The sequence below is a fragment of the Castor canadensis genome, chromosome 15 (assembly GCF_047511655.1).
Source record: "Castor canadensis chromosome 15, mCasCan1.hap1v2, whole genome shotgun sequence".
NCBI classification, from domain to species: Eukaryota; Metazoa; Chordata; class Mammalia; order Rodentia; family Castoridae; genus Castor; species Castor canadensis.
This window is the reverse complement of record NC_133400.1, coordinates 14279340-14304257: the sequence shown is the minus strand read 5'-3', so window position 1 is coordinate 14304257 and position 24918 is coordinate 14279340. Positions and strand designations below refer to the sequence as shown.

Sequence of the window (24918 nt, the reverse complement as noted above, 5' to 3'; positions counted from 1 at the left end):
TCCTCCCCCATGCAGCCATTGGTGGCAGAGGCACAGGGGACTGCCACCTCTTCCTCTCTGCAATGCTTGGACTCTGTGAAACGAGGGAGTCAAGCTGCCACATTCAGGATGAGAGCTCTCTCAAGGGCAGAGGAGATGAGTGGTACCCAGGCCTTTGTCTTGGGCCATGGAACAAAGAAACCAGTTATAGCGACAATATTTTAGGCTTTTCTCTACAAAATCACATGAGGATTGGTGGCTTCCATTTATTCTCCTACTAACATTTAATATTGCAAAGAGGGCTGCTGGAGGGGCTCAAGCAGGTAGAGCACCTGCCTTGCAAGTGTGAGGTCCCAAGTTCAAACCCCAGTACTACCAAAATGCATATGTTAAACATATATATATATATATATATATATGTATATATATATATATATAATAGAGAAATGTTACAACATATGCAAAGTTATAAAGAATAATTTTAAAAACACTAAATGCACCTCTCAGCTTTATCAGAGTCAGTACTTTGCTCATTCCGTTTGTTTTGGTGGCACTGGGATTTGAACTCCAGGCTTCACACTTGCTAGGCAGGTGCTCTTCCTGCTTGAGCCACTCCACAGCCCTCATTCAGATTTTAAAATAATAAAACCTCAGGAACAATTGAAGCCCACCGTATATTCCTCCCTAATCTCATTCCCTCTCTTCCACCCAGGGGTAGCCACTGTCCCAAACTTGGTGTGGGCATCCATCTCTTTGAGTTGTATTTATTGAGTGTCTTCTACATGTTGTGCCCGTGTTTAGGAACTAGAGAGACAGCAATGGGCCGGACAGCCTCATGGACTTGTGTTTTGGAGAGGAGACTGACAATGGATCAATTGGTGTAGGGTTGAATGCTTTTAGTCTTTCCATCCATAGTCACATCTCCAGCTTGCTTTGTTCACTCAGCATTTATTCCTGTTGATACAGCTACCTTTTCTGGGGGTGGGTTGCTAGAAATTGAACCCAGGACCTCATGCATACTAAGTACCTGCTCTGCTACTGACCTACATCCTAGGCCTAATTCATTCATTTTAATGACTGCATAGTATTCTCTCTGTTTGCCTCTTACATACGTTACTTGTTTATCTGTGCATTCTGCTATTGTAAGGCAGTTGTTTCTCCATTTTTTTGCTTATAATCAAGGCTGACAGAGACATTCTTTTTCACGTATTGTTGTGCAATGTGCAGAGTTCCCCTAGGACATGTATTCGGAACAGGAATCAGAGGATTCGAAGTCCACACTCTCCTGTTTTACGAGGTATTGTCAACCTGCTTTCCACGTGGACCATTCCAATTTCCACTTCCATCAACAGCGAGTGAGAACGCCCCCACACCCGTGTCCCTTTCTTAGCACTCTACCCATTGCAATCATCGTCTTCCATGTCGTTCCAGGTTGGGCAGCAGAGCACAGTTCTGAGGACCCAGTGCCTCTGTAACCACCTCACCTTCTTTGCCAGCGATTTCTTTGTTGTGCCCAGAACAGTGGACATTGAAGACACAGTCGAATTGTTCCTTCATGTGACCAAAAACCCTGTTGGGGTGTCACTGCTGGCCAGTGTTCTAGGGTTCTATATGATCTTGGTTGTGTGGGCATGGAGGAAGGATCAAGCGGATACACAGAAGGTGACTTGGATTCCAAAAGCTTTGCCACAGTGTCTTAAGTACTTTAAGGAAATGGGGAAAAGCCACCCTCACGAGAAGAAGCACAAGCATGGTCCTAGGAAGCACAGAAATTCAAATGGGGAGATAACACGTTATGAAATCGTTTTAATTTTCTTATTAGAGCAGCTTTTAAAAAATACATTTATATTGTAATTTGCAGTTTTCTTACCGTGAGTGAAGTCAGCATTTTTTAAAATTTATTTAAGAACCCTTTGTGATTCCTTCCCTGGAGTGGGTTTGTAGTCTTGATCAGATTTCCTATTGGAAGGTCATTCTTTTTTTTTTGTCTTTGTTAGAAAGCACATTAGTACTTCGTGACGTGAGTTGCAAATGTCCATTCACACTTTGTCACTTTTCTTTTTATTTATAGTGGATTTTTCCAAGTAGCTTTTGTTTTTTGTATTTAGTTATTAGACTTTTATGGTTTCTGCATTTTAGAAATCTCTAAAGGTGCTTGCTACTCAGAGATTTTTTTTTTTTTTTATTCATATGTGCATACAAGGCTTGGTTCATTTCTCCCCCCTGCCCCCACCCCCTCCCTTACCACCCACTCCACCCCCTCCTGCTCCCCCCCCTCAATACCCAGCAGAAACTATTTTGCCCTTATCTCTAATTTTGTTGTAGAGAGAGTATAAGCAATAATAGGAAGGAACAAGGGGTTTTGCTGGTTGCTACTCAGAGATTTTTAAGAAAAATGTGTTCTAAGTCTATTACAGGCTTCTTTCTCTGTTGAAATTGTTGATTCATGTGGAATTTATTTTGATGTCAAGTGTGAGGTATGGATTTACTTTACTATCTTCCAGATAGCTGTCCAGTAGCAAATATAACTTAGTAAATAACGCATATTTTTTCTTCTGCCTTGAAATGCCAAATTTATCATCTATTAAGTCAGTATATTTTTTTATCCTTCTTAAAAATTTTTTGATTCATTTATTCACATGTGCATGCATTGTCAGTGTATGTTTTAAAAAAATTTAAGTGGGACTTTTCTTCATATCTGCTATCTTAAGATATAAAGACTTAACTTTTTTAAAAATAGTTCTGGGGAAGGAACACAGGCCTCCTACCTGCTAGGCAGATGCCCTACCACTAAGTTACAACCCCAGCCAGAATTTCTCTTTCTCTCTCTCTCTCTCTCTCTCTCTCTCTCGCTCTCTCTTTCTCTCTTTCTGTCTCTCTTTCCCCCTCTCCATCCGTCTATCCCTCCCTCTTTATCTCTCTCTCTAACCCTTTCTAATATGACCCCCCCCCCAGCCAAGGTTAGATTCACATGGACCATTTAGGTTAGGAATGAACCAAAAGAAAACACCTAGAGCCAGGCATAGTAGTACACACCTGTAATACCAGCTATACAACAGACAGGAGGATCAGGTTTGAGACCAGCTCGGGCAAAAGTTAGCACAAGATTCTATCCCAAAAACAAGCTGGGTGTGATGGTGCATGCCTGCAATCTAGCTACTTGGTTGGCAGAGGTAGGAGGATAGCAGTCTGAGGTCAGCCTGGCAAAAGTACAAGACCATATCTGGAAAATAAACTAAAAAAGCGAAAGGACTGGGGGCATGGCTCAAGTGGTAGAGTTCTAAAGTGCAAGTCCCCGAGTTCAATACCCAGTACTACCACCAAAACAAAAGGAAAACACCTAGAGAACTTAACTGAAATCTAATGCAGGTTTATGTTATTTTGTATACCAGACATGAAAGTTATAAGCCAGATTCTAATTTAATTTAATTACAATATACAGGAAACCAGTAAGGAATCTTTTTTTCAAAGAAACAAACAAAAAAAAAAAGAATTCTTAGCAACTTCTTAATTTCTTGGTTTATATCTTCCTTCCTTTCCTTTCCTTTCCTTCCCTTTTCTTCCTTCCTTCCTTCTTTCTTTCTTTCATTTCCTTCTTTCTCTCTCAGGTTGGGGAATAAATCCCAGGCCTCACACATGCTAGGAAAGTGCTCTACTCTGAGCTATACCTCTGGACCCTTTTCTTATACTTGGAAATTCTAGATGCATAGAATATCTATTTCTTTGCTGTCCTAGGCAAAAGGTTGTCAGCTTTAGTAAACAAAAACACAAGGCACCTAGTTTAATTTGCATTTCAAGTAAATGGTAAATATGTCTTTATTATGCCTTAGATTGTTCACTGTTTATTTGAAACTCAAGTTTAGCTGGGTATCTTCTATGTTATCTGGTACCCTTATCTGAGCAGAAGGGAGGTGGAAGGATTTGGAGGTCCAAGATCAGGTCAACTGATTCCTATGGATGTTTTGTCTTGGAGGCACAGGACCTGGAGTTTCAGGCCTTACTCCCACCAGTCACTTCCTTTAGGTCTGCTTGCTTGCATGTTTGCTACCACCACCTCCCTGGCATCCTCTTCCTCAGCTGTACTGAGTGGAGACTGGAAAGCTTATTGGCTTGGCTTCTCTTGCAGGTGAAGGTCACTGTCCTGGCTGATAATGACCCCAGCTCTCAATTTCACTACCTTATTCAGGTCTTCACTGGGTATCGAAGGAGCGCTGCCACAACAGCTAAGGTTAGTGCAATGCATGCCTTTGTTTGGCTCTTCAGCCATGAGCAATGCTTTAACCCGCTGTTATCTGGGGGCCATCGATGGCATTTCCTAGTGCTCAACTGTAAACGTGAAGCACTTTCTGAACCTAAGACTTCATCTCAGTAGAGCGTTCATCTTTCTCTGTTGAAATCATGTTGAATCATGTTGAAATTTCCAGTATTTTACCTTTCCTTGTCACATTTTAGGTCGCTATCACCCTCTATGGATCAGAGGGACGAAGTGAGCCTCATCACCTTTGTGACGCACAGAAGACGGTCTTTGAACGCGGGGCACTGGATGTCTTCCTTCTCAGCACTGCGTCCTCACTGGGGGAACTGCACAGCCTGCGGCTGTGGCATGACAATTCTGGCAGCAGCCCTTCTTGGTAAGGACTATGTATGTAGTCCAAACTGGCCTTGAACTTGCAATCCTTGTGCCTCCGCCTTACATGTACCAGCAATGCCTGGCCTATTTCTCTTTTTTTAATTGCAAGAGTAGCATATGCTTTAATGCAGAAAACTTGGACAACACAGCCGAGCAGAGCTATCTCACATTTAAAAAAAAAAAAAAAAAGGCACTTCAGGCCAGGTGTGGTGATTCTTGCCTGTAATCCTAGCACTTAGGAGTTGGAGGCAGGAGGATTCCAAGTTCAAGGCCAGCCTGAGTTACATATCTGTCACAGAAAAAAAAAAAGCAGATGAATTTTTTTTCTTTAGCAAATGACAATCTCTTCCATTTATATGCTTCTGCTAAATATAGTGAATGCCTCAATTAGGCTTTTCTAGCACTCAGATTTTTTTTTTTCCTCAACAAGCGCATAAAAGTTACACTGGAAGAATAAAAAGCCCAGTTTTTCACCAATCAGAAACTGACTGTTAGGGTGAAGGGGGCGTGGCTTAAGTGGCAGAGCACCTGTCTAGCAAATGCAAGCCCTGAGTTCAAACTTCAGTACAGCCAAAAAACAAGAAGAAAGTGAGTATTTTCTCCTTGCTGATTTTGACTGTTTTCTTTTATACTTTGCTCTTAAATAGAAGCTTTAACAGCACAAGAACCACTGACAAGTTTAAGTCAAATACATCTTAGTCACCTGTGGTTTTGTAAGCCGCCTCAGTAAAAGAGTCCCCAGAAATATTTTCAAGTTTATAGTCCTCAGAATAGAGGCATTGCTTAAGTAGTAGAGTACCTGCCTAACAAGCACAAGGCCCTGAGTTCAAATCCAAGTACCACAAAAAATTATAGTCCTCACACAAGATAATTTTTAGTGAAAATGAGGTTATTGACCAGAGGCATTTAAGTGGTTTCACTCATTAAACTTAGACTCTGGGGGAATAGCATCACTGCAGGAAAGGGAGGAGGTTAATCAATGAGTTGCAAGATGAACAATGAGGTGGCCCGGAGGGTAGGTGCGTGGACAGGTGAAGTTGGTGAAGTTAGTGAAGTTAGACATTGGGTAAAACACTATGGCTGGGAAGCGGGTAAAAGCCCAGGGAAGTGGCCATAGACTCAGATGGGGTAAGAAGTTCTTGGTGTAAATGTTGACGACCACTCCCCAGCCCCTATTTACACCCTTGGCGATGAAGGAGGCATGTGGATGGTGTTATCACACACAGAACAAAGACAGTTTAAAAATGAACATACTCTGAGCTCTTCTTAGGGGTAGAAGTCTGCAGCCTGCTGTCTGGGAAGGCAGAGGCGGTACACATTGCCTTTTTTCCCTTCTTTCCTTGCAATGCAATAATCCACTTACGAGGGACACTCACTGGAAATGCAAGAGTATTTCCTTTTTTTTTTTTCAGTATTGTGGATTTGTACTCAAGGTTAACACTTTAGTTATTTTTCAGATACAGTCCCATGCTTTTGCCTGTGGCCAGCCTGGAATCATGATCCTCCTACCTCCACTTCCTCCACTAGGATTATAGGGTTGTACCACCATACCTAGACCCCAAGATTACTTCTGATTACACCTCAAGCCTACTTTCCTAACATAATGATCTTTGTTTTACTGTAGGTATGTCAGCCAGGTGATTGTCAGTGACATGGCTGCTAAGAGGAAATGGCATTTCTTGTGCAATTGCTGGTTGGCTGTGGACCTAGGAGACTTCGAGCGTGATCAAGTTTTCATGCCAGCCTCAAGGAGAGAGCTCTTTTCCTTTAGGTACTTCTGGAAAATCATTCTATAGTGAATGTTAATGTAGCATTTAGAAGAATAAACCTCAGTCAGCTACTTAGTACCTTTTCTTCCCATTAGGTTTTTGGTTCAGTGCTATCAGGCTCTTTGCTTTTCCCTCCTAGGGACAAAATAAGTGACTGAAAAGCACATGTTCTTCCATAAAACTGCCTAAAGGCAGAAAGGTGGAACTCCTGTGTCTCTTTAAAAACTGTACTTAATCTCTCCTCCTGAATGTCTCCTTTTCCTCCTCTTTTGTGACAGGGTAGTCAGAACTACCAAACAAGCAAGAAATTGTTATTTCTTCATTAAGGACAGTTCCAAGCCAGGCACAGGTGACTCATGCTTATAATCTTAGCTACCTAGGAGGCTGAGATCAGGAGGATCATAGTTCAAGACCTGCTCAGGCAAATAGTTCATGAAACCCCCATCTCCAAAATAACCAGAAGAAAATGGACTGGAGGTGTGGCTCTGCTAAGAAGTAGAGTGCCTATTTTGTAAGCATAAAGTTCTGAGTTCAAACCCCAGTCCGACCGAAAAAAAAAAAAAAAGAACAGTTCCAGTTACTATTGCTATATAACAGATCAGTGCATTAAAATAACCATTTTGTTTTGGGTTTTGTGGGTCAGAAATTTAGGAAGGACATGACTGGACAGTGGCCCGTTGGGCTTCTTCATGTTGGCTGGGTCTGCAGAATCTAGGAACAGTTCCAGTTACTATTGCTATATAACAGATCAGTGCATTAAAATAACCATTTTGTTTTGGGTTTTGTGGGTCAGAAATTTAGGAAGGACATGACTGGACAGTGGCCTGTTGGGCTTCTTCATGTTGGCTGGGTCTGCAGAATCTAGTGTGTGGAGTATCCAAAATGGCTGGCACACATAGTCAGCAGGTGGCGCTGATCTATCAGCTGTGTGGTACCTTCGTGGGGCCTCTCCAGGGTGGCAGCCTCAGGACAGCTGGCTGTTTTATCTGGTGACCAACTTCCCCCAGAGTAGGCAATACAAGAGAACTAAATAGAAGTGTTGTGGTCTTTTATGACCTAATTTGCAAATCAGATTCAAAGGGAAAGGACATAGATCCCACCTTTTAATGAGAGAAGTGGCAAAGAATTTTTTTTTTTTGTGGTGGGACTGGGATTTGAACTCAGGGTTTCACACTTACAAAGTCACACTCTACTACTTGAGTCACAGCTCCAGTTCATTTTGCTCTGGTTATTTTGGAGATGGAATCTCTCAAACTATTTAACCAGATTGGCCTCGAACCTCCTGATCTTATCCTCCCAAGTAGTTAGGATTATAGGCTAAAGCCACCAGGACCACAACCACATAAATTTTATTTTGGTTATTTTTTTGCCATAGTGAAAGCTATACAGTTTGAGTTTGCCTGTGTCTGTTAGCAGTACTGAAGCTCACGTTTAACATGTGTGAAAACAAAGTTCTATAGGTTCCCCCTACGTTTCTTTGACCCAAACTGAAGCCCGTCCCTAGATTTAATTGTGGCTAGAAGAGTCACGATTGACTCCCTGCGGTGATTTACCCATGTGACGGCCTGTTACTGGAAAATCAGGTTTCTGTTAGAAAAGAGGAAGGAGGAAAGAAATGGCTCTGAAGACAACCAACCAGGTTTGCTGCTGTGCGGGGAACATTCTTCACCTGTCCTTATGTGTGTGCTGGAAATTCTCCAGCTGTCTAGAAGGAGAATTTCTGAATTGAAGGATATGCATATCAAAAACAAAAATGATACTCTGTGTCAATTAAAAATAAAAGTATTTTTAAGAGAGTAAAATTTTACAGCAGTCTAATAATGTCCAGTGTTGAAGAGAATAAAGGGAACTCCTGTGTGCTGCTTTTAAGAGTGCTGACTGTAGAGTCTTTTAATGTAGGTGATTTCTTCTGTAAAGCTAAATATTTTAAATTATTATTTGCTGCTTGTGTCTAAAATAAATGGTAGAAATTTCTTTTCCTTTATGAAAACTTAAGGAATAGTGAGTAAGTATCTCTCCCTCCCTGTGCTTGACTCAGTTCTGGAATGTTTTAAAACACATGCATAGATATATTTATTAGATCAAACTTACTCATATTTATTGTTGAAATGTGATTGTTTAGTTCTATTTAATCTTGGTTTCTAATGGGAACTGGGTTTGTTAGTTTCCTTTCAGTTATGTAAATTTTTCATATAGTCACATCTTAAGAATGTTTTATTAGGAGCAATTAAATGCATGTTTGATGTTTTTGCTATGCAAACTTTTTTTCTTTTTTTTGAGACAGGATCTCACTATATAGCTGGCCTGTAACTCTCAATCCTCTGACCTCAGCCTCCCAAGTACTGGGATTACAAGTGTGAACTGCCATGCCCAGTCCTGTTTCTTTTTTGTTATGTAGGTTTTCTTTTTATTCCTCTAATGTTTTTTGTCTTCAGTTATGTTTTGTATGATATTAATTATAGTATGTCAACTTTCTTTCATTAATATTTCTATTGTATATCTTTTATCTTTTTACTGTCTGTTCTTTTTTATGACTTTGTTGACATGGACATGTATCTCGTATATGCAGCTATATTTTAAAATTCAGATCTAGCTAAGCATGATGACTGGGATCCCAGCACACGGGAGACTGAGGCAGGAGGATCACTTGAACTCAGGAGTTTGCCACCAACCTGGGTAACATAGTGAGATCTTTTCTCAAAAATAAATAAATCAGGTCTGGAGGTGTGGTTCAAGTGGTAAAGAGCCTGCTTTGCAAGCTCTCAAACCCCAGTTCAAACCCCAGTCCCACTAAAGAAAAAAAATGTAGTTAATTACCTCTGTATTTTAACCTAAGTTTGATGTGTTTACATTAATTATCATTGCCAATCTATTGGTACTTACTTCTGCTATCTTATGTTACTTGTTAAAATCCTTTCTCTTTGTTTTTATCTACGTTCTACCTTTTGTTAGATTGACAGGTGTTTCTTTTCTTTACTGTTTGTAACCTCTTTTTAATTCTTTGTTAGTTCAGAAAATATACTTTTTTTTAACTTTTAACTCCTAGTTTAGGTTTTTAGCTGGGCATGAATTTTTACTTACATTTTCCGCCCTTAACACTCAAGGATTATAATCTATTATGTTCTGCCTGCCCAACAGTAAATCAGTTCCTAAGCGGAAAACAGTGGGAACTTCTTGGTAGACTAGCAACACTCCCATTTGGCTGTAAGAAGACAATGCACACAGATGTATTTATCTTCTTGAAGAATTGATCCTTTAGCATTCTAAAATGTCCTTCTAATAAAAATTCTGTCTTAAAGTCTATTTTGTCTGACATTAGTATACTTGCCCCATCTCTGTTGATAACTGTTTGAGGGCTGTAGCAGTGGCCCAACTGGTACAAGCACCTGCCTAGCAAATATGAGGCCCTGAATTTGAACTCCAGTACCACAAAAATAAATCACTGTTTGAATGAATTTTCTACATCCTTTTAATTTCAGTTCATTTTTGTCTTTGAATATAAAGGATGTCTCCTGTCCCCAGGTATTGTGGCACAAAATTATGATCCCAGCTACTCAGGGGGCAGAGATTGGGAGGACGGCAGTTCAAGGTCAACCTGGGTAAAAAGTTAGTAAGATCCCATCTCAACCAACAAGCCAAATATGGACCTGTGGCCCCAGCTGCACAGGAAGCATAGGTAGGAGGTTCAACATCCAGGCAGGCCATGGGCAAAAATATGAGACTCTATCCATAAAATAACTGAAGCAAAAAAGGTAGAGGCTGGAATGTGGTTCAAGTGGTAGAGCACCTACCTGGCAAGCTCAAGTCCCTGAGTTCAAACCCCAGCACCACCAAAAGTAAATTAAATAAATAAACAAATAAGTAAATAATAAATATGTTTCTTGTCAACAGAATATAGTTGGATCAGGTCTTTTCTCATTATACAAATCTCTGCCTTTTCATTTAAAAGCTTAACCCATTTATATATAGTGTAACTAGTGATATTGTTTATGTGTGCAATTTGCTATTTGTTTTCTAATGAATATCTCTTTTGTACCTCTACTTCTCTAACACTAGTTTATATTGTGTTAAATAGATCTCTTACAATGTACCATTTTAACTTCCTTATCACTTATTTTACTAATATATATATATATATATATTTTAGTTATTTTCTTATCAGCTGTCCTGGGGATTATAATTAACACCTTTTTGGGGTGGGGGAGCATGGAATGCAGTACTGGGCTTTTAATTCAGGATTCATACTTGCAAAGCATATGCTCTATCACTTGAGCCATGCCCCTAGTCCAATGCTAATTCTTGATAGGGACTGGAGTCACTGTATAGCATGCAGTGAAGGTCTGCTAGGGAGAAGTTCCTTCAGTTTTTGTTTATCTTGAAATGTCTTAATTCCTCCATTTTTGATGGGTAGTTTTTGCTATATGTAGAAATCTAAGTTGACAGTCTTTCTTCTTGCCTAATGCCCCTGGTTTCCATGATTTCTGGTGGGAAATTAGCTGTTATATTGAGGAGCCTTTGTACATGATGAGTTGCTTACTTCTTGCTGCTTTCAAGACTCATTTATTCTGTCTCTGTCTGTCTCTCTGATTATTCTCAACAGTTTGATTATGGTGATGTGTAAGGGTAAGGCTCTCCTTGAGTTTATCCTACCTAGAGCTTTTTAGGTACTGGGATGTGCAAAGTAGTGCCTTTCATCACATTTGGGGATTTTTCAACCATTATTTCTTTAAATAATCTTTCTACTTCTTTGTATATCTTCTCTCCTCTTAGGACTTGTTATGGCTGTGCTGGTACATGTCATAGTGTTCTATAGGTGTCTGAAGCTCTGTTCATTTTTCTTCTTTTCCCTTTCTGCTCCTCAGGCTAGATTATCTCAACTGATTTTCAGTTTTGCTGATACTTTCTTCTGCCTGCTCAAATATGCTGATAAGCCTCTCTAGTAAATTTTTCAATTCACTGAATTATATTTTTTAACTCCAGGTTTCTATTTTTTAAATATAATTTATGTCTCATTATTGATTCTCTCTTTGGGTGAGACATCATTCTCATTTACTTTTCTTTAGTTCCTTTTTTTATGGTACTGGGTTTGAACTCAGGGCTGTGTGCTTGCTAGGCAGGCCTTCTGCCACATGAGCCACACCTCTAGCATTCTCCATCAATAACTTTACTGGGTACAGTAATCTAGGTTGGCAGTTATATTCTTTAAGGGCTTGAAATACATCACTCCATGCCCTCCTTGCTTTTAAAGTTTCTGATAAGAAATCTGTTATCCTGATGGATTTGCTTTTACAGGTGACTTGGCCCTTCTCTCTTGTAGATTTCAATATTCTTTCCTTGATCCGTATGCCTAATATTTTAACTATAATATCATGAGGGAAGTTCTTTTCTGGTCTTGTCTGTTTGAAGTCCTAAAATCCTCCTATACTTGGATGACCATCTCTTTCTCAAGATTTGGGAAGTTTTCTGCTATTACCTTATTAAATATGTTTTCTAACCTTTTAGCTTACACCTCTCCTCATTCTTCTGTGCCCATGATTTGTAGGTTTGTTCTTTTAATGGTATCACAGAGATTTTTGCATGCTCCATTCATACTTCTTTAAGTTTTTTTTCCTGTCTTCATCTGCATGTTCAATACATCTACCTTTTCTTCAAGCTGTAATGCTGTCTTCAATTTGATCCAGCCTAGTAGAGAGCCTTTCAACTGAAGTTTTTTGGTTTTTGGTTTTTGACATGTTGAACTTTTCATTTCCAAAGTTTCAATTTGATATTTTTCCAGAATTTCTATGTTGTTTCTGAATTATTTTTATTTCAGCTCTTTGGGTTTTCTTGGAATTAATTCAGGCATTTATTTGTGTCCTTTTTAATATCTTATAATCATTTTTTAAAAATTCATTGAGATTTCACTCCCCAATTGTTAGGTTTGTTACCGTGGCATTGTTGAGTCTCAGAGGAGTCATGTTGCCTTGTTTTTTCATGTTTGTTCTGTTTCCACATTGGTATTTGTGCATCTAAGGCCAAGTCATTGGTTGGAAGTTTCAATCACCTGTCATCTTTCAGTTGACGTATTCTCAATGTTCAGGCAGGATTGAGTGCTGTTTCTCACCACTGGACTGGAGGTATATCTCCAGAGCCAAGAATTTGCCCACTAGCTCAGGGCACTGGGCTTGATCCCCCAGCATTGCTCAATTTGAGGAAAACTAGCTGGAGTCTCTTTGTAGAGGGGTCAGTTGTCTGCTGCTTTCACTATAGAAGCTTCCCTACTTTGTACACTGGGAGCAGCTGCTGGCCACAGGTACCTTTATAGTGGGCCAGGCAGGTTTCCACTTGCTCCACAAGCACCCCAATTTCTGCCCCAGAGACAGCAAGTTCCAAGCCTAGATGTTACCCCTGAGTGTGCAAGAGAGTTGGGGGGACAGAGCACTGGCTGGGGGAGAACTCATCTCTACCTGCTGATCTCAATGCTTGTAGACACCATCCAGTGCTTCACCTCCCTGTGAGGAGGAAGATGTGAAGTGCTGTGATTCAGAGAGTCTGTATGCAGGGGGCTCTGTCCTGCTTGGCAGCAAACACATGATGGGATGCAGTTCCTGGATGTGGAAGTGTTTTTGTCCTCTCTGCAAGGAATCACTTCCTCTATTCCCAAACTTTAATATCTGATTTGGAGTTCCTTAGAAATCTTAGACACAGATGACAAGTTCACATTCTGAAAGCAAACAGGTCTACATCACTTAGCAGCAAATCTGCTTCGTGTCCTGGGCCTCCATGCTTTTAGACCCCACCCAGCAATTCACCTCCCTATGGTGGGTAGAAGGCTGTGAATCTCACATGATTTGGAGGGTCTGGGATCGGGACCCTCAGATCCACTTAGCAGCAAACACACATAGGGATGCAGGCCTTAGTGTTTTAAGACCCTACCTGGAAGTTCACCTCCTTGTGGTGGGGAGGAGGCTATGGATATTTTATGATTTGGAGGATCTGGGTTCAGGACCTTTAGACCCCCTAGCAGCCAACATACACAGCCTGGAGGCAGGCCTTACAGGCCAAATACTGTGCCAGCCACAGACTCAGTACATTATTTTCACTGTGACCCTCAGGTCAAAATGAGATTTGCTACTTGTCAGGAGGGTGGGGCAACAACTGTGCCCTTTGCTGCTGAAGCTCCCCAATGCTTAAACGTCTTTGTGGGACCACACCAGACCCTCTTCCTCTCCACAACCACTTCCCGTGGCCATCTCCCACCCAGACACTATGGCAGGGTGTTCCGAGACTCCCTGAGCTATGATTGTTCTTTGTTTTCAAGCCCCAGAGTACCTTGGCCTCAAACAGTAGGCCCTCTCTCAAGATGGTTTCTTGCTGGGAGTGAGAGAATGACTTTCTTTACAGAGGCTAGCCTTCCATACCAGAGCAGTCACTGTCTCACTGAGTCCCCACACTGGGTTTAAGGTTTGCAGGAGGTACAGACTCATCCTGCTGCTAGAATTGCCAGTCTGTTACCAGGGTCATCTGGCTCTCCTGGGGATCTGGGGAAAGAGTTGAAACTGTTTGCTGTTTTTCTCTGTTGACCTCTGTTTTCCTTGTTCTTGTTCTGTCCTGCTGCCTCTTTTGTGATTCCTGATTCTCTTTCTCTCTTCAGAATATAGTCTCTCCTGTGTTATCTGTCTCTTTTTATTCACAAACAATGAATACTTTTAATCTGCCATTTTGCCCAACCACCTCCAAATATTTTTGATAATGCTCCCAGGGAAAAGGTATTTTGTACTGGGTTAATACCCAGTTAGGTCAGATAAGGACAGTTTTGCAAGCCAGGTTTCTTCTTGATGTTCTAAATTTTAACATAAGGCCTGACAGAGTAGCTCAAATGGTAGAGTACCTGCCTAGCAAGTGTGAGGCTCTGAGTTCAAACTCTGTGAGGCTCTGAGTACCAAAGAAGGAAGGAAGGAAGGGAGAGAGGGAGGGAGGGAAAAAAATTTAATGTAATTATTTTCTTTGGTTTTTTTTTTTTTAATCGTATTATACTGGGAGTAGATTGTGGCATTTACAAAAATTCTTACAATATATCATAGTTGTATTCACTCCCTCCATCATTCTACCATAATTCTTTTTTACTTTTCCTCCCTTTCTCCACCCTAGAAACTTTTTTTCTGAAGCTGAGGATGGAACCCAGGACCTCACACTTGCTAGGAAAGGGATCAGCCACTGAGCTACACCCCAATCCAACCCAAAACATTTTTGGTTTGTCCTACAGGAGTCAAACTCTCATCTACATACTGTCTTCCAGATCTGGAGCTCAGTAATCCTGTGGCTTCTACCTCACTCATTACTTTCTCATTCCACATCCCTTCCTCAGAGATATTTAGATTGTTTTTAAACCCAGCCAAGTCTTTTTGGTTTTCTTTTTATATATTATTTATGGTTCTTCCACATTTGGAATAGAACAATTTTTTAAAGAGTAAAAGATTTACCAAAACTCTTATAATGCTAAGACAAGTTCTTTGTTGTTTTTGATTTGTAGTACGGGGGCTTGAACTCAGGGCCTACACCTCGAGCCACTCCGCCAGCCCTTTTCTGTAATGAGTTTTTTTTAGATAGGGTCTCATGAACTATTTGCCCAGCTGGCTTCAAACCACAATTCTCCTGATCTCTGCCTCCTGAGTAGCTAGGATTACGGGCATGAGCCACCATGCCTGGTAAGACTAGTTTTTAGTTTTAAAGTCTCATACATTGTAAACTATCCTTGTCTTTGAAAACCTTTTATCCTAAAATACCGAAACAATCATACTATCTGAGAACTTGTCCATAGAGGTGCTGAATGGAGGCTGAGTTGTTGCTGTATAGCTTCTTGCCCAACAGTTCCCATCTTAGTCTAGGATGAAATGGCATGAACTCTCACATCTTTCCTCTTCTAATTTATCTTTTTTAGAAACGTGTTCTTCTCCATGATTGTGGAAAAGTTCACCCAGGACTATCTGTGGCTCTCCGTTTTAACTCGACATCCCTGGAACCAGTTTACAAGAGTCCAGCGGCTCACTTGCTGTGTGACGCTACTTCTCTGTGACATGCTTATTAATGTTATGTTCTGGAAGATGAGCAGCACCACTGCCAAGAGGAACGAGCAAGGTATGGATGTGTCCTCGTGTGTGCTGTCTGTAGGATAGAATGCCTCCACTAGATTCTTCTCTCTTTACTTTCAAGGTTGGAAACGGAATCATAGCTTGGGATGGTGGTGCCCATCTGTAATTTCCACACTGGGCAGGCTGAGGCAGGAGGGTCAAGAGTTCCAGGCCAGCCTGGGCTTTGTAGGGAGACCATGTCTCCCAAAAAAAGAAAGAGGGAGGAAGGAAAAGAGAATCATGGTGTGCCTTCATTTTTCTTTCACTGCTCTGACATTAGTCTACTTTGACAAGTTCTCTCACTGTTCTCCTTCATTATTAAATGAAGCCGTCTCAGGGACACCTGGGGATCTTCACTGTCATAAACTCTTTTATCCCTTGACAAATGTCTAAATAAATAGTTACGTGGAAGAGAAATGACTCTGGGGTAACTTTCAGGATGGAGGGTGAAAGGTGACTGGATGATTTTCTTTCAGTGGGCCCCTTTGTTGTGACCCGGTCAGAAGTGTTCATCAGCCTCCAGACTGCTGTCATCCTTCTCCCTGTCCATCTTCTCATTGGGCGGCTGTTCCTGTTGATTCAACCACAGAAAACTCTGCCCCTGCTCCCTCCCACCCCGACCTCCCGCCCCTCAGGTGCTGCTCATGAGCCCCTCTCTCACACAAAGGTAGTTGAGGTAAGCCACACAGCACACTGAGTGTTACAGGTAAGGTACATGCTCCCTTTCTCCATGTAGCAGAAAGGAGCCATGGGAAGGGCCTCCAGGGAGGCTCACAGGGTCCTGTCACCCTTAATGTCTTGTCCCTAATTCCTGCCCCAGGTTGTGATCCGTTGTACCCTAGCTTCCTCTCCTGGTTACTAGGTATGATGAGGACAGCATGAGCTCTTTTCATTTTTGATGTCTGTGCAAGCTATTCCTTTCTTTCATTCTATAGTGTCTCATAAAAATGTGATGGCTTTCATATAACTTAGGGAAGAAATGAAACCTTGAGGTTCTTTACGTGAAGTCCATGCCCCCTGACTAAGAGAAATAGCCTTACCAACTGTGATTGCTCCCAGTCCTGAGGTAACATAAAACCAAATGACTTTTCTCATCTTGGTTCCACATGTAGGAATTAAAGGAAACAGTGGGATTCCTGCTCAGAAGAAACACATGCCTAATTTCAGAGTGTGAACAATCTTTATGGAGTTCTTGTGACACTAACAAGCTGGTGAAGCTTTTATCCAGCCTCATTTATTCTCAATTAGAGGATCAAGGCTGTTACCAACAGGCAGAATACCACCAGGCAAATGGTAAAGTCCAGTAGATTTTACAAGAGGGATTTTGGGTTTTTTTTGGTACTGAGGATTAAAGTCCAGTAGATTTTAGTAACTAATCTGTCTGCCTCCCCTCCCTTGCATGCTTCATGTTCTTACTCCTTTTTCCTTTAGCATAACCAACAGTCAAGATGCAACTCTCTATGCTAACTTCTACAAGCTTCTCATATAGAGCTGATAGCTTTGTCTTCTAAACAGTCTATCTGCTGTGCAAGGGAAGAGACAAAAAAAAAATTCTCAGTATCAGATTCCCATTTTCCATCTGTTTTGTTGAAGACTGATGAAATTTGTTATTCTTTTTCTTCTATAGGATGGTGAAGTTATATGGTTTGTAGATTCCCAAATACACTTTGAGTTTCCTGGGCACTTAGTAGCGTAGGCTGCATGTACTGAAATTCTGATAGAAAGGCTCAATGAGATTTTAGAAGTCTCTACATCAAATTAATAATTTTACCATTGGTACGAGTTGACCAGCATCCTTAGAGAAGACAGTAGTACTGCAGGTGCTGGGTCCTGTCTCCATCGGTATTAGGAATACTTAGCCTTGCCATCAGTGATTTCCTAATCTCTACCACTGATTGCTGCTTATTGAAATCTACTTGTGAACATGTCAACCTGAACTATATTTTCAGTGGTTTTGGAAAACCACCATCATTTCTACTGCTACCTACTCAGAGTTCTGCAGAGGCTGAGATCTCACTTAGATCTCGCCCGGGTTCACCAGCCTTGTGACTTCCTAGAAGCAGCTCACCAACTTCAAAAACTCCAGGAACTCCTGGAGACACAGATTCTTTCCATGGAGCAAGGGCCAGCAAGGTAATGTACCACACTGTGCTTTCGTGATTACCTGTAAAGTTTCTAACTGTCTCTCATCTTTTGAGTAGGAGATTATTCCTTTGACTTTCATTCTTCAGGGAGGCAACCAGTTTCCCCATTCTGAACCCAGGAGAGGAGAAGCCCACCTCTGTTTGTTTGCCCAAATTGCTGATATGTATCTGCTGGCTCCTTGTAGGTATCACTAGTCTGGCCTCAGCTTTTTTTACAGCACTTTATAGCTTGGAATTGAACAAAGACCAAGCCACCAGCTGGGCTGTTTCAATGATATTATCAGTGCTTCAAGACATCTTCATCGGCCAGCCAGTAAAGGTATGTAAGGAACAGGAAGAACCATCATAATTACAGGAAATTTGAGAAACTGAGCTGTGTGGGTATCAATCCAAGATATCTAATTGCTTTGACAAATTAATAGTAAATTAATAAAGAGGCAGAGTGACATTTATTAGGGATATGAGTAAACTAATCATAGGAAAAAAGTAACAAGAACTGGTAAACTAACAAAAGAATCAAACAACAAATTACTTCTTAAAAAGCCACGTAACTGATCACCAGTGGCTCATGCTTCTAATCCTAGCTACTTGGGAGACTGAGATCAGGAGGATTGAGGTTTGAGGCCAGCCCAGGCAAATAGTGCTCGAGATCCCATCTCCAAAGTAATCAGAGCAAATGGACTGAAGGTGTGGCTCAAGCAGTAGAGTATCTGCTTTGCAAGCGTGAAGCCCTGTGGTCAAACCCCAGGCCCACCAAAAAAAAATTTTAAACTTTTCATTGAGGAAAACTTTAAATCACATGAAAGTATAGAGAATAGTATAATTAATCCTCAAGTTCTGTCACCCAGCTTCAACAACCACCAACTGAAGGCCAGCCTCATTTCATCTATTTTGAAAAGAAAATGCCAGACTTCATATAATTTTATCCAAAAATATTTTAGTCTATACATTTCTAAAAGACACTCTTCTTTTTAAAAAGATAAATAGAAAACCACTACCACACGTAAATAAATTAACAATTTCTTCTTTTTGTGAATGTTTTTTATTGGAGTTTAGAGCATGGGATGGGAAATGTCACCTTTTTTTTTTATTGGTGGCACTGGGGTTGGAACTCAGGGCCTCACACTTGCTAGGCAGTCACTCTTAGCACAAAAGCCACTCCTCCAACCCTTTTTTGTGATGGGTTTTGAGATAAGGTCTCATGAACTATTTGCCTGGGCTGGCTTTGAACTGGGATCCTCCTGAGTACCTGGTATTACAGGAGTGAGCCACCAGTGCCTGCTCACAATCGTTTCTTAACATCAAAACCCACACAACAGTCACCTGCACTGATTCTTCCAAATGAGAAAATGTGGGAAAGGGAAATTTGGCAACAGGCTGGAAATATCACCATATCCTTATTCTCTGGAATAGAATTTCCTCTCCTCCCTGGAAATTTGAGAAGAGATACTTAAGGACTTACTCAATTCTAAGATTCCATGTCTTTTTTTTTTTTCTTTGCTAAATTGAGATTTAATTCTTTGGACTTTTAAAGATCTAGGTTCTCCAGCCCAGCTCTCCTTTGACGGCCTTCCAAGGATACAGAGTTGTCACTGTACGACTTAAACAAGTCAACACAAATCACTTAATTGTTTAATTCCCCTACCCAACCAACTTAAAAATTATAGGAAAGATGTGAACATTAACATTATTTAGACTGTAGGGACCCTTCCAGGTCCCCATCATTGTACAAAAATGATCATGAAATTGGTTGACTGTTTTTCATAAAAATAAAGGAGCATATAATTGAAATGTACTGTTAGTACCCACCCTCACCTATATACACGATGTCATGTTCTGGGGTCCTGTGACACCTGCTGATGGAATTCTCCCATGATTGTCATGTCTAGGTGATCTTCTTCACGTTGTTATTCTCACTGGTAGTGACCAGGATGCCCTGGCTTAACAAAGAAAATGAACAACAAACCAAGAGGATCTTGGCACTTTGGGGTAATCCAAATAATTCCTACTACTATCTAAATTTGCAAGAGTAGATTGTGTCAAAACAGTGGAATTCTAGCCACCTTTCATTCTTTCATTCTTTCTTGGTGGCACTGGTGCTTGAACTCAGGGCCTCAGGTGCTCTACCACTTGAGCCACTCCACCAGCCCTTTTATGTGTGTGTATATGCGAGTGATCAGTTTTTTCCAAGATAGGGTCTCGTGAACTATTTGCTCCAGGCTGGCTTTGAACTGTGACCCTTCTGATCTCTGCTTCCTGAGTAGCTAGGATTACAGGCGTGATGCTATTTCTAACTGCTTCCCATCTCTATCTGAATATTGCGGATGTCTCAAAATGAGCTATTTCTCTGCCCCACAAATCACCACTTTTCTGTATTTTTGCATTTTAGTTAAGCACATCAGAGTAATCTTAAATTCCTCTCTTACTCCCCATGTTCAGTCACCAAGACCCTGACTGTAAAACTGTTGATAGCATCCAAGGAATGAGTGCTGGGCCATGCCAGCTGCGGAAAAATTAGCACAAGATTTTAGTGTGTAAAATACTGCACATCTGGACCAGGGGATACACATGTATCACCTCTGTACATTTATATGTTAAGTACAAATTCAGGGAAGGGTTCCCTCTCTGAGGGAAAGAAGGGGCACCATCGTGGAGAGTATGCAATAGACTTGAACCTGGCAATCTCTTGTTTCAGTGCACATGCTCCAAAGAGTGGGCACTGCAGTCCTTATGAGATTTAAAAATTACTAACTCACTTTAAACTGCCTTTCTTGCCCTTATTTCATTTCTCCATGCATTATGAATTGTTTTCTCTGTCTAAAGTGACCTTTTTCCCTTATCATTGCCCTTGTCCATCTGACAAACTGTGACTCACCCTTCAAAACGCATGTTGGTCTGGGGTATAACTCACGGTAGAGCACTTGCCTATCATGCCCAAAGCCCTGGGGTTTGATCCCCAACACAGGGCAGATAAAAGAGGTCAATGTCACTTCCTCTGTGAAGCCTGCTCCAACTTCCTTTGGAAAGATTTGCTTATTCTTCAGTAATCTCATGTCGCTTGACACATACATACTGGCAAGTTTTATGTCATACTCTAATTCTTTCTCCCTCTTCTTCCCTTCCTGTCTGGTAAGCACGAGGCACCAAAAAATAAGTGAATAAATAAAAAAATCCTTAGCCTGTCTCATGGTATTTCATATCTATAATCCCAGCACTTGAGAGACTGAGGCATGAAGATTGTGAGTTCAAAGCCAGCATGGACCACATAGCAAGACTGTCTCAAAAAGTGTGAGAGGGGTAAATTGTTGCTTAGTGTTGCTAGGAACCAAACCCAGGGCCTCACACATGCTAGACAAGCTCTTGCCCACTGAGCTATACCTTCAGTCCCAGAGCTTATAGTTTACATACTTCCTGTTTTATCTCATTTGCTAGTAACTAATTTTTATTATATTTTACAAAAGTTTTGGACCCCAGTAGATTAGTTTTTAAAGGTGGGCCCCTCACCATAGATAAGTATGGCTTAGATATCTTTGTTCTGTATCTTCAGCATTCAACAGGAGTCACTCACAGTAGCTGCTTGACAAATACTAATGAAATTTAACATTTCTTTGGCCTGCATTTGAATTTTTGACAGCAAAGTGCTCACCATCATCACCTGGCTCAAGAGATAAGAATAACCCGATCTACACAGCCCCCACTATGGATAGTTCAGCCAAAGGACCAAGGAGAACCTGGAAAAAAAAGAAACTCTTCAAGCTGACTGCTGATATTTTGGGTACAGAGGGGAAATAACACCATGCTGATTCTGCAGGACATTTTCCTGGAGGGAAAAGAGAAATGAGGATAAAATGGGAACACAGAGGGTGGAAAAATATCTTTTAAATTCTTCACCTTGTGAAATTTGGGGGTTCAAGTGATCAAGGTGGTATGGTAAATGTAAAGACCCCTGAACTGGAGTTCTTTTTTTTTTTCTTTTGGCACCACTGGGGTTTGAACGCAGGGCCTCATGCTTACTAGGCAGGCACTCTTACAGCTTGAGCCACACCACCAGTCCTAAACTGGGGTCTCCAGATTTCAATGTGTCACATTCTCCACCTGATCTATATACTTTACAGGTTACAGGAAAAATGAGAAAATGCTTTGGGAAAACGCCTATTCTGAGCACTGGGTGACTGGCTTCAACACACTGAGTACATTATTGGATTCCCCGGACTGAATTCTATTTTCTGTCATGCCTTCCCTCCTTGTGAACATACATAGTCAACAGAAAGCCAGAATGAAAGAGAGCACTTAGTTCTAATAACTGAAATATAATGTTTTTATGAGGGATTTTATGGATCTTAAGTAAAATTTCTGATTAATGGCAGAATAATTCTAGGAAGGAAATATATGTATATACATAAAAATATACACACAAATCTGCCTCTGTGTGTATGTATGTGTATATATATATTTGAAATTATTGGCTTGAAGTATATAAAATTGCCAATTTTTGACTGTTTTTGACCTGCAAGAAACTATAGGCTTAGGAAAAATGAAGAGAAGGGTAAAAAGGATTTCTAAGCTAACTGCTCAACTGTATTTCTTTCTCTTCTAAACTAGTGCAAGTCCTCTTCCTAATCCTGCTGATGACTTCAGTCTACTCCTCAAAGAACTCTAATAGGTATTTCCTCCATCAAGCTATCTTGAAGAGTTTTTCTCATCGTTTTTCAGAAATCAAACTTCTTAAGGATTTCTACCCCTGGGCCAATCACACCCTCCTTCCTAACCTGTATGGAGATTACAGAGGTAAATACATGGCTCTGGGGCAAATAGGGGGTACAGTTACTTCTCACAGTGCCCCAAATCATGACCCATGAGAAGCTGGAGAAAGGGCAGCTGTCTTTTCAATATGGCCACAGCTCTGTGGATACTACAAAGGCTTATTCCCTGGAACTCATCTAAGAAGGTTCAGTAAATGACTGTTCACTCATGGTGACCAGGTCTATGGGGGTGGTCCCCAATTGGGGGTGTCACAAAGGCTGACAAACAAGAGTGATAACTGATTCACTTATAGCATGAACAATGACTGGAGTGATCCTTGGAACTCAGCTGCACATAGCTGAGCACAGAGCCAGGAATGTGGTCTAACAGGAAAGGGCTCCACATGACATGGTATTTTGGCCTGATGTTCCGTTTTTCCCAGCTTTGTCACTATGTCTGTGCAATTTCTTGTATGGTTATCCAGTTCAGTCCCACAAACATGCACTGAGTGTCCTGCTAAGAGAAGGATGCTGTGACACTTCCTAAGAGCTAATGGTTAAAAAATGGACATAATACAATTTTGAAGAACCTTACCAACAAGGGAAGTTACTATGCTTTGCCCTGGACAGTGTTGGAGAAATGGTTAAAAATTTAAGGAGCGCTTCTTGTTCAATATTTTTCACCAGTTACCAATGCTTTGTCACTGTATAATTATATATTGTTAAGTGAGCTGTACTGTGGAAATGGTTACACTCATTTATCTCAGGATCAGTGGCTGCATGATGAGATTTCAGACATCTTCCAGGTTCTTGAAAAGAATCTAAAAGATATGTTCATCTAAGCAAACTTTCACAATTTTTTTCTGTTTTTGGTGGTATGAGGTTTCATACTCAGGGCTTCATGCTTGCTAGGTAGGAGCTCTACCACTCGAGCCATTCTGTCCATCCTCAGTTTTTTCTTAAATGTATACTTGATGTGTAGAAGAATTCTTACAGATGGCAACTCCTTCCTATTCATTGCACATTGATTGTAGTTCGATTTTAGATGATAACAGTTTTAGGTTCAGGGTACATTTCTACTTGAAGTATGTAACTATGCTGAATAAAATACTGTGTAAATCAAAGTGACTCAAACCCTGGGTGGCAAAGTTTTAAGCCAGCACAGTTAGCTCGTCTTGCTTAGACTCCTTGACTATAGTACAGCACCAAGGTCAAAAAGTGCAGAATGAGAGCCACACTGCCTAGGTTCATGTCTTGTCTCTCTACTTACCAGCAGCGTGATCTTGTGCCTCAGTTTCCCCTGTCTATACCTATCCTGTAAGACTGATAGGAAGATTAAAAGGTCAATAGACCCCAGTGCTCAGAACAGTGTTGGCATGGAGTATTGGCTGGGTGTTCGGTGTTGTTATTAACGGGGACAACTGGATCTCTGTTAACCTACTGGAACTACAGAGTTGATACCAGAATCCTGAACATCCTACAGAACAGCAACAGCAAACCTCAGGAGGTAGACAAAGAAATAAAATCAAGTCATCATGGGGTAAAAAGCAGTCAAAATTGACACTAACATGGTTTACTTCTTCAACTCCTAAAAAGCTCTGCTTTCAGAATTGATGTAGCCCAGTGCTGTTTATCCAGCTTTTCTCAACCCATTCGCCCCTGGGTGAACAGTCTTTAACCAAACTGCTTAGACAAGGCCCATGGCGTAGATCCTGGGATTGCCCAGAGTTGCAACCATTTTGAAAAAGCCTGCTGGCCTTTCTCCAGATTTTCATGAGTCATATAGGGGTGTTTGAAAAAGTAATACCTGGCAATAAATTATATAAAACTATAAACATTGACCTGCATTTTGCTTTTCCCTTAATTTACCTGGATTCTTCCATCAGTATAGTAAAAGCTGTCCCCCACTGTGTTTTATTCACTCACTATATATGATTCCACTGCATGGATGTGCCATGATTTATATAACCAGCTCCTATTGCTAGACACTTAGATCATTTCTGGTGTCTTAATGTTAATGCTACCACCACTAATATCCTTGTAAGCACTTAATTCCACACGCGTACAAAGGTATTTGTAAGATAATTACCCTGGAAAAGACTTAGTAGGTCAAAGTATATATACTTTTTAATTTGGAAAGATATTGCCAGATTGTTCTTCTTAGTTATTGTGCCAATAAACAGTCCTATTAGCAGAGTTTAAGGGAGTCTGCCCATGTCCCCAAAAGCCCAGTGAAAATGGGTGTTTTCAAGCAATACAAGGGGCTATGAAGTACATGAAAGGCTTCACAACTGAACTCATAAGGGGAAATGCAAGTTAGAGCTAAACTAAGGTACTTATTTCACCTTCACATCATAAGCAAAACTTGCCCCTGCTTTTTCCTTTTCATTTCTTCTTCCCCATATTATATTTTTAATTCATAAAGCTCTGCTGCCCCTCTATTCAAAATCTCCCAGTGGAGTTTCATCACACTTAGAATGAATGCTAAATCCACTGCAAAGCTTAGAAAAGCCTGCTCAGCCCGGTTCTCAGTGCTACTTCAGG

At 40.8% G+C, this 24918-nt stretch overlaps 1 protein-coding gene across 1 annotated transcript in view; it reads left to right on the top strand.

Moving 5' to 3' along the window:
- Pkd1l3 (polycystin 1 like 3, transient receptor potential channel interacting) overlaps window positions 1–24918 on the top strand; it is a 61482-nt gene that overhangs the window by 25440 nt on the left and 11124 nt on the right. Inside the window, exons 13-24 of the mRNA XM_074056925.1 lie at window positions 1411–1641; window positions 4106–4207; window positions 4432–4610; window positions 6234–6380; window positions 15299–15495; window positions 15965–16164; window positions 16601–16781; window positions 17438–17621; window positions 17720–17951; window positions 19522–19621; window positions 21267–21407; window positions 22235–22420. Coding sequence (XP_073913026.1) covers window positions 1411–1641; window positions 4106–4207; window positions 4432–4610; window positions 6234–6380; window positions 15299–15495; window positions 15965–16164; window positions 16601–16781; window positions 17438–17621; window positions 17720–17951; window positions 19522–19621; window positions 21267–21407; window positions 22235–22420 — 2080 coding nt within the window. The remainder of the gene's footprint in view (window positions 1–1410; window positions 1642–4105; window positions 4208–4431; window positions 4611–6233; window positions 6381–15298; window positions 15496–15964; window positions 16165–16600; window positions 16782–17437; window positions 17622–17719; window positions 17952–19521; window positions 19622–21266; window positions 21408–22234; window positions 22421–24918) is intronic.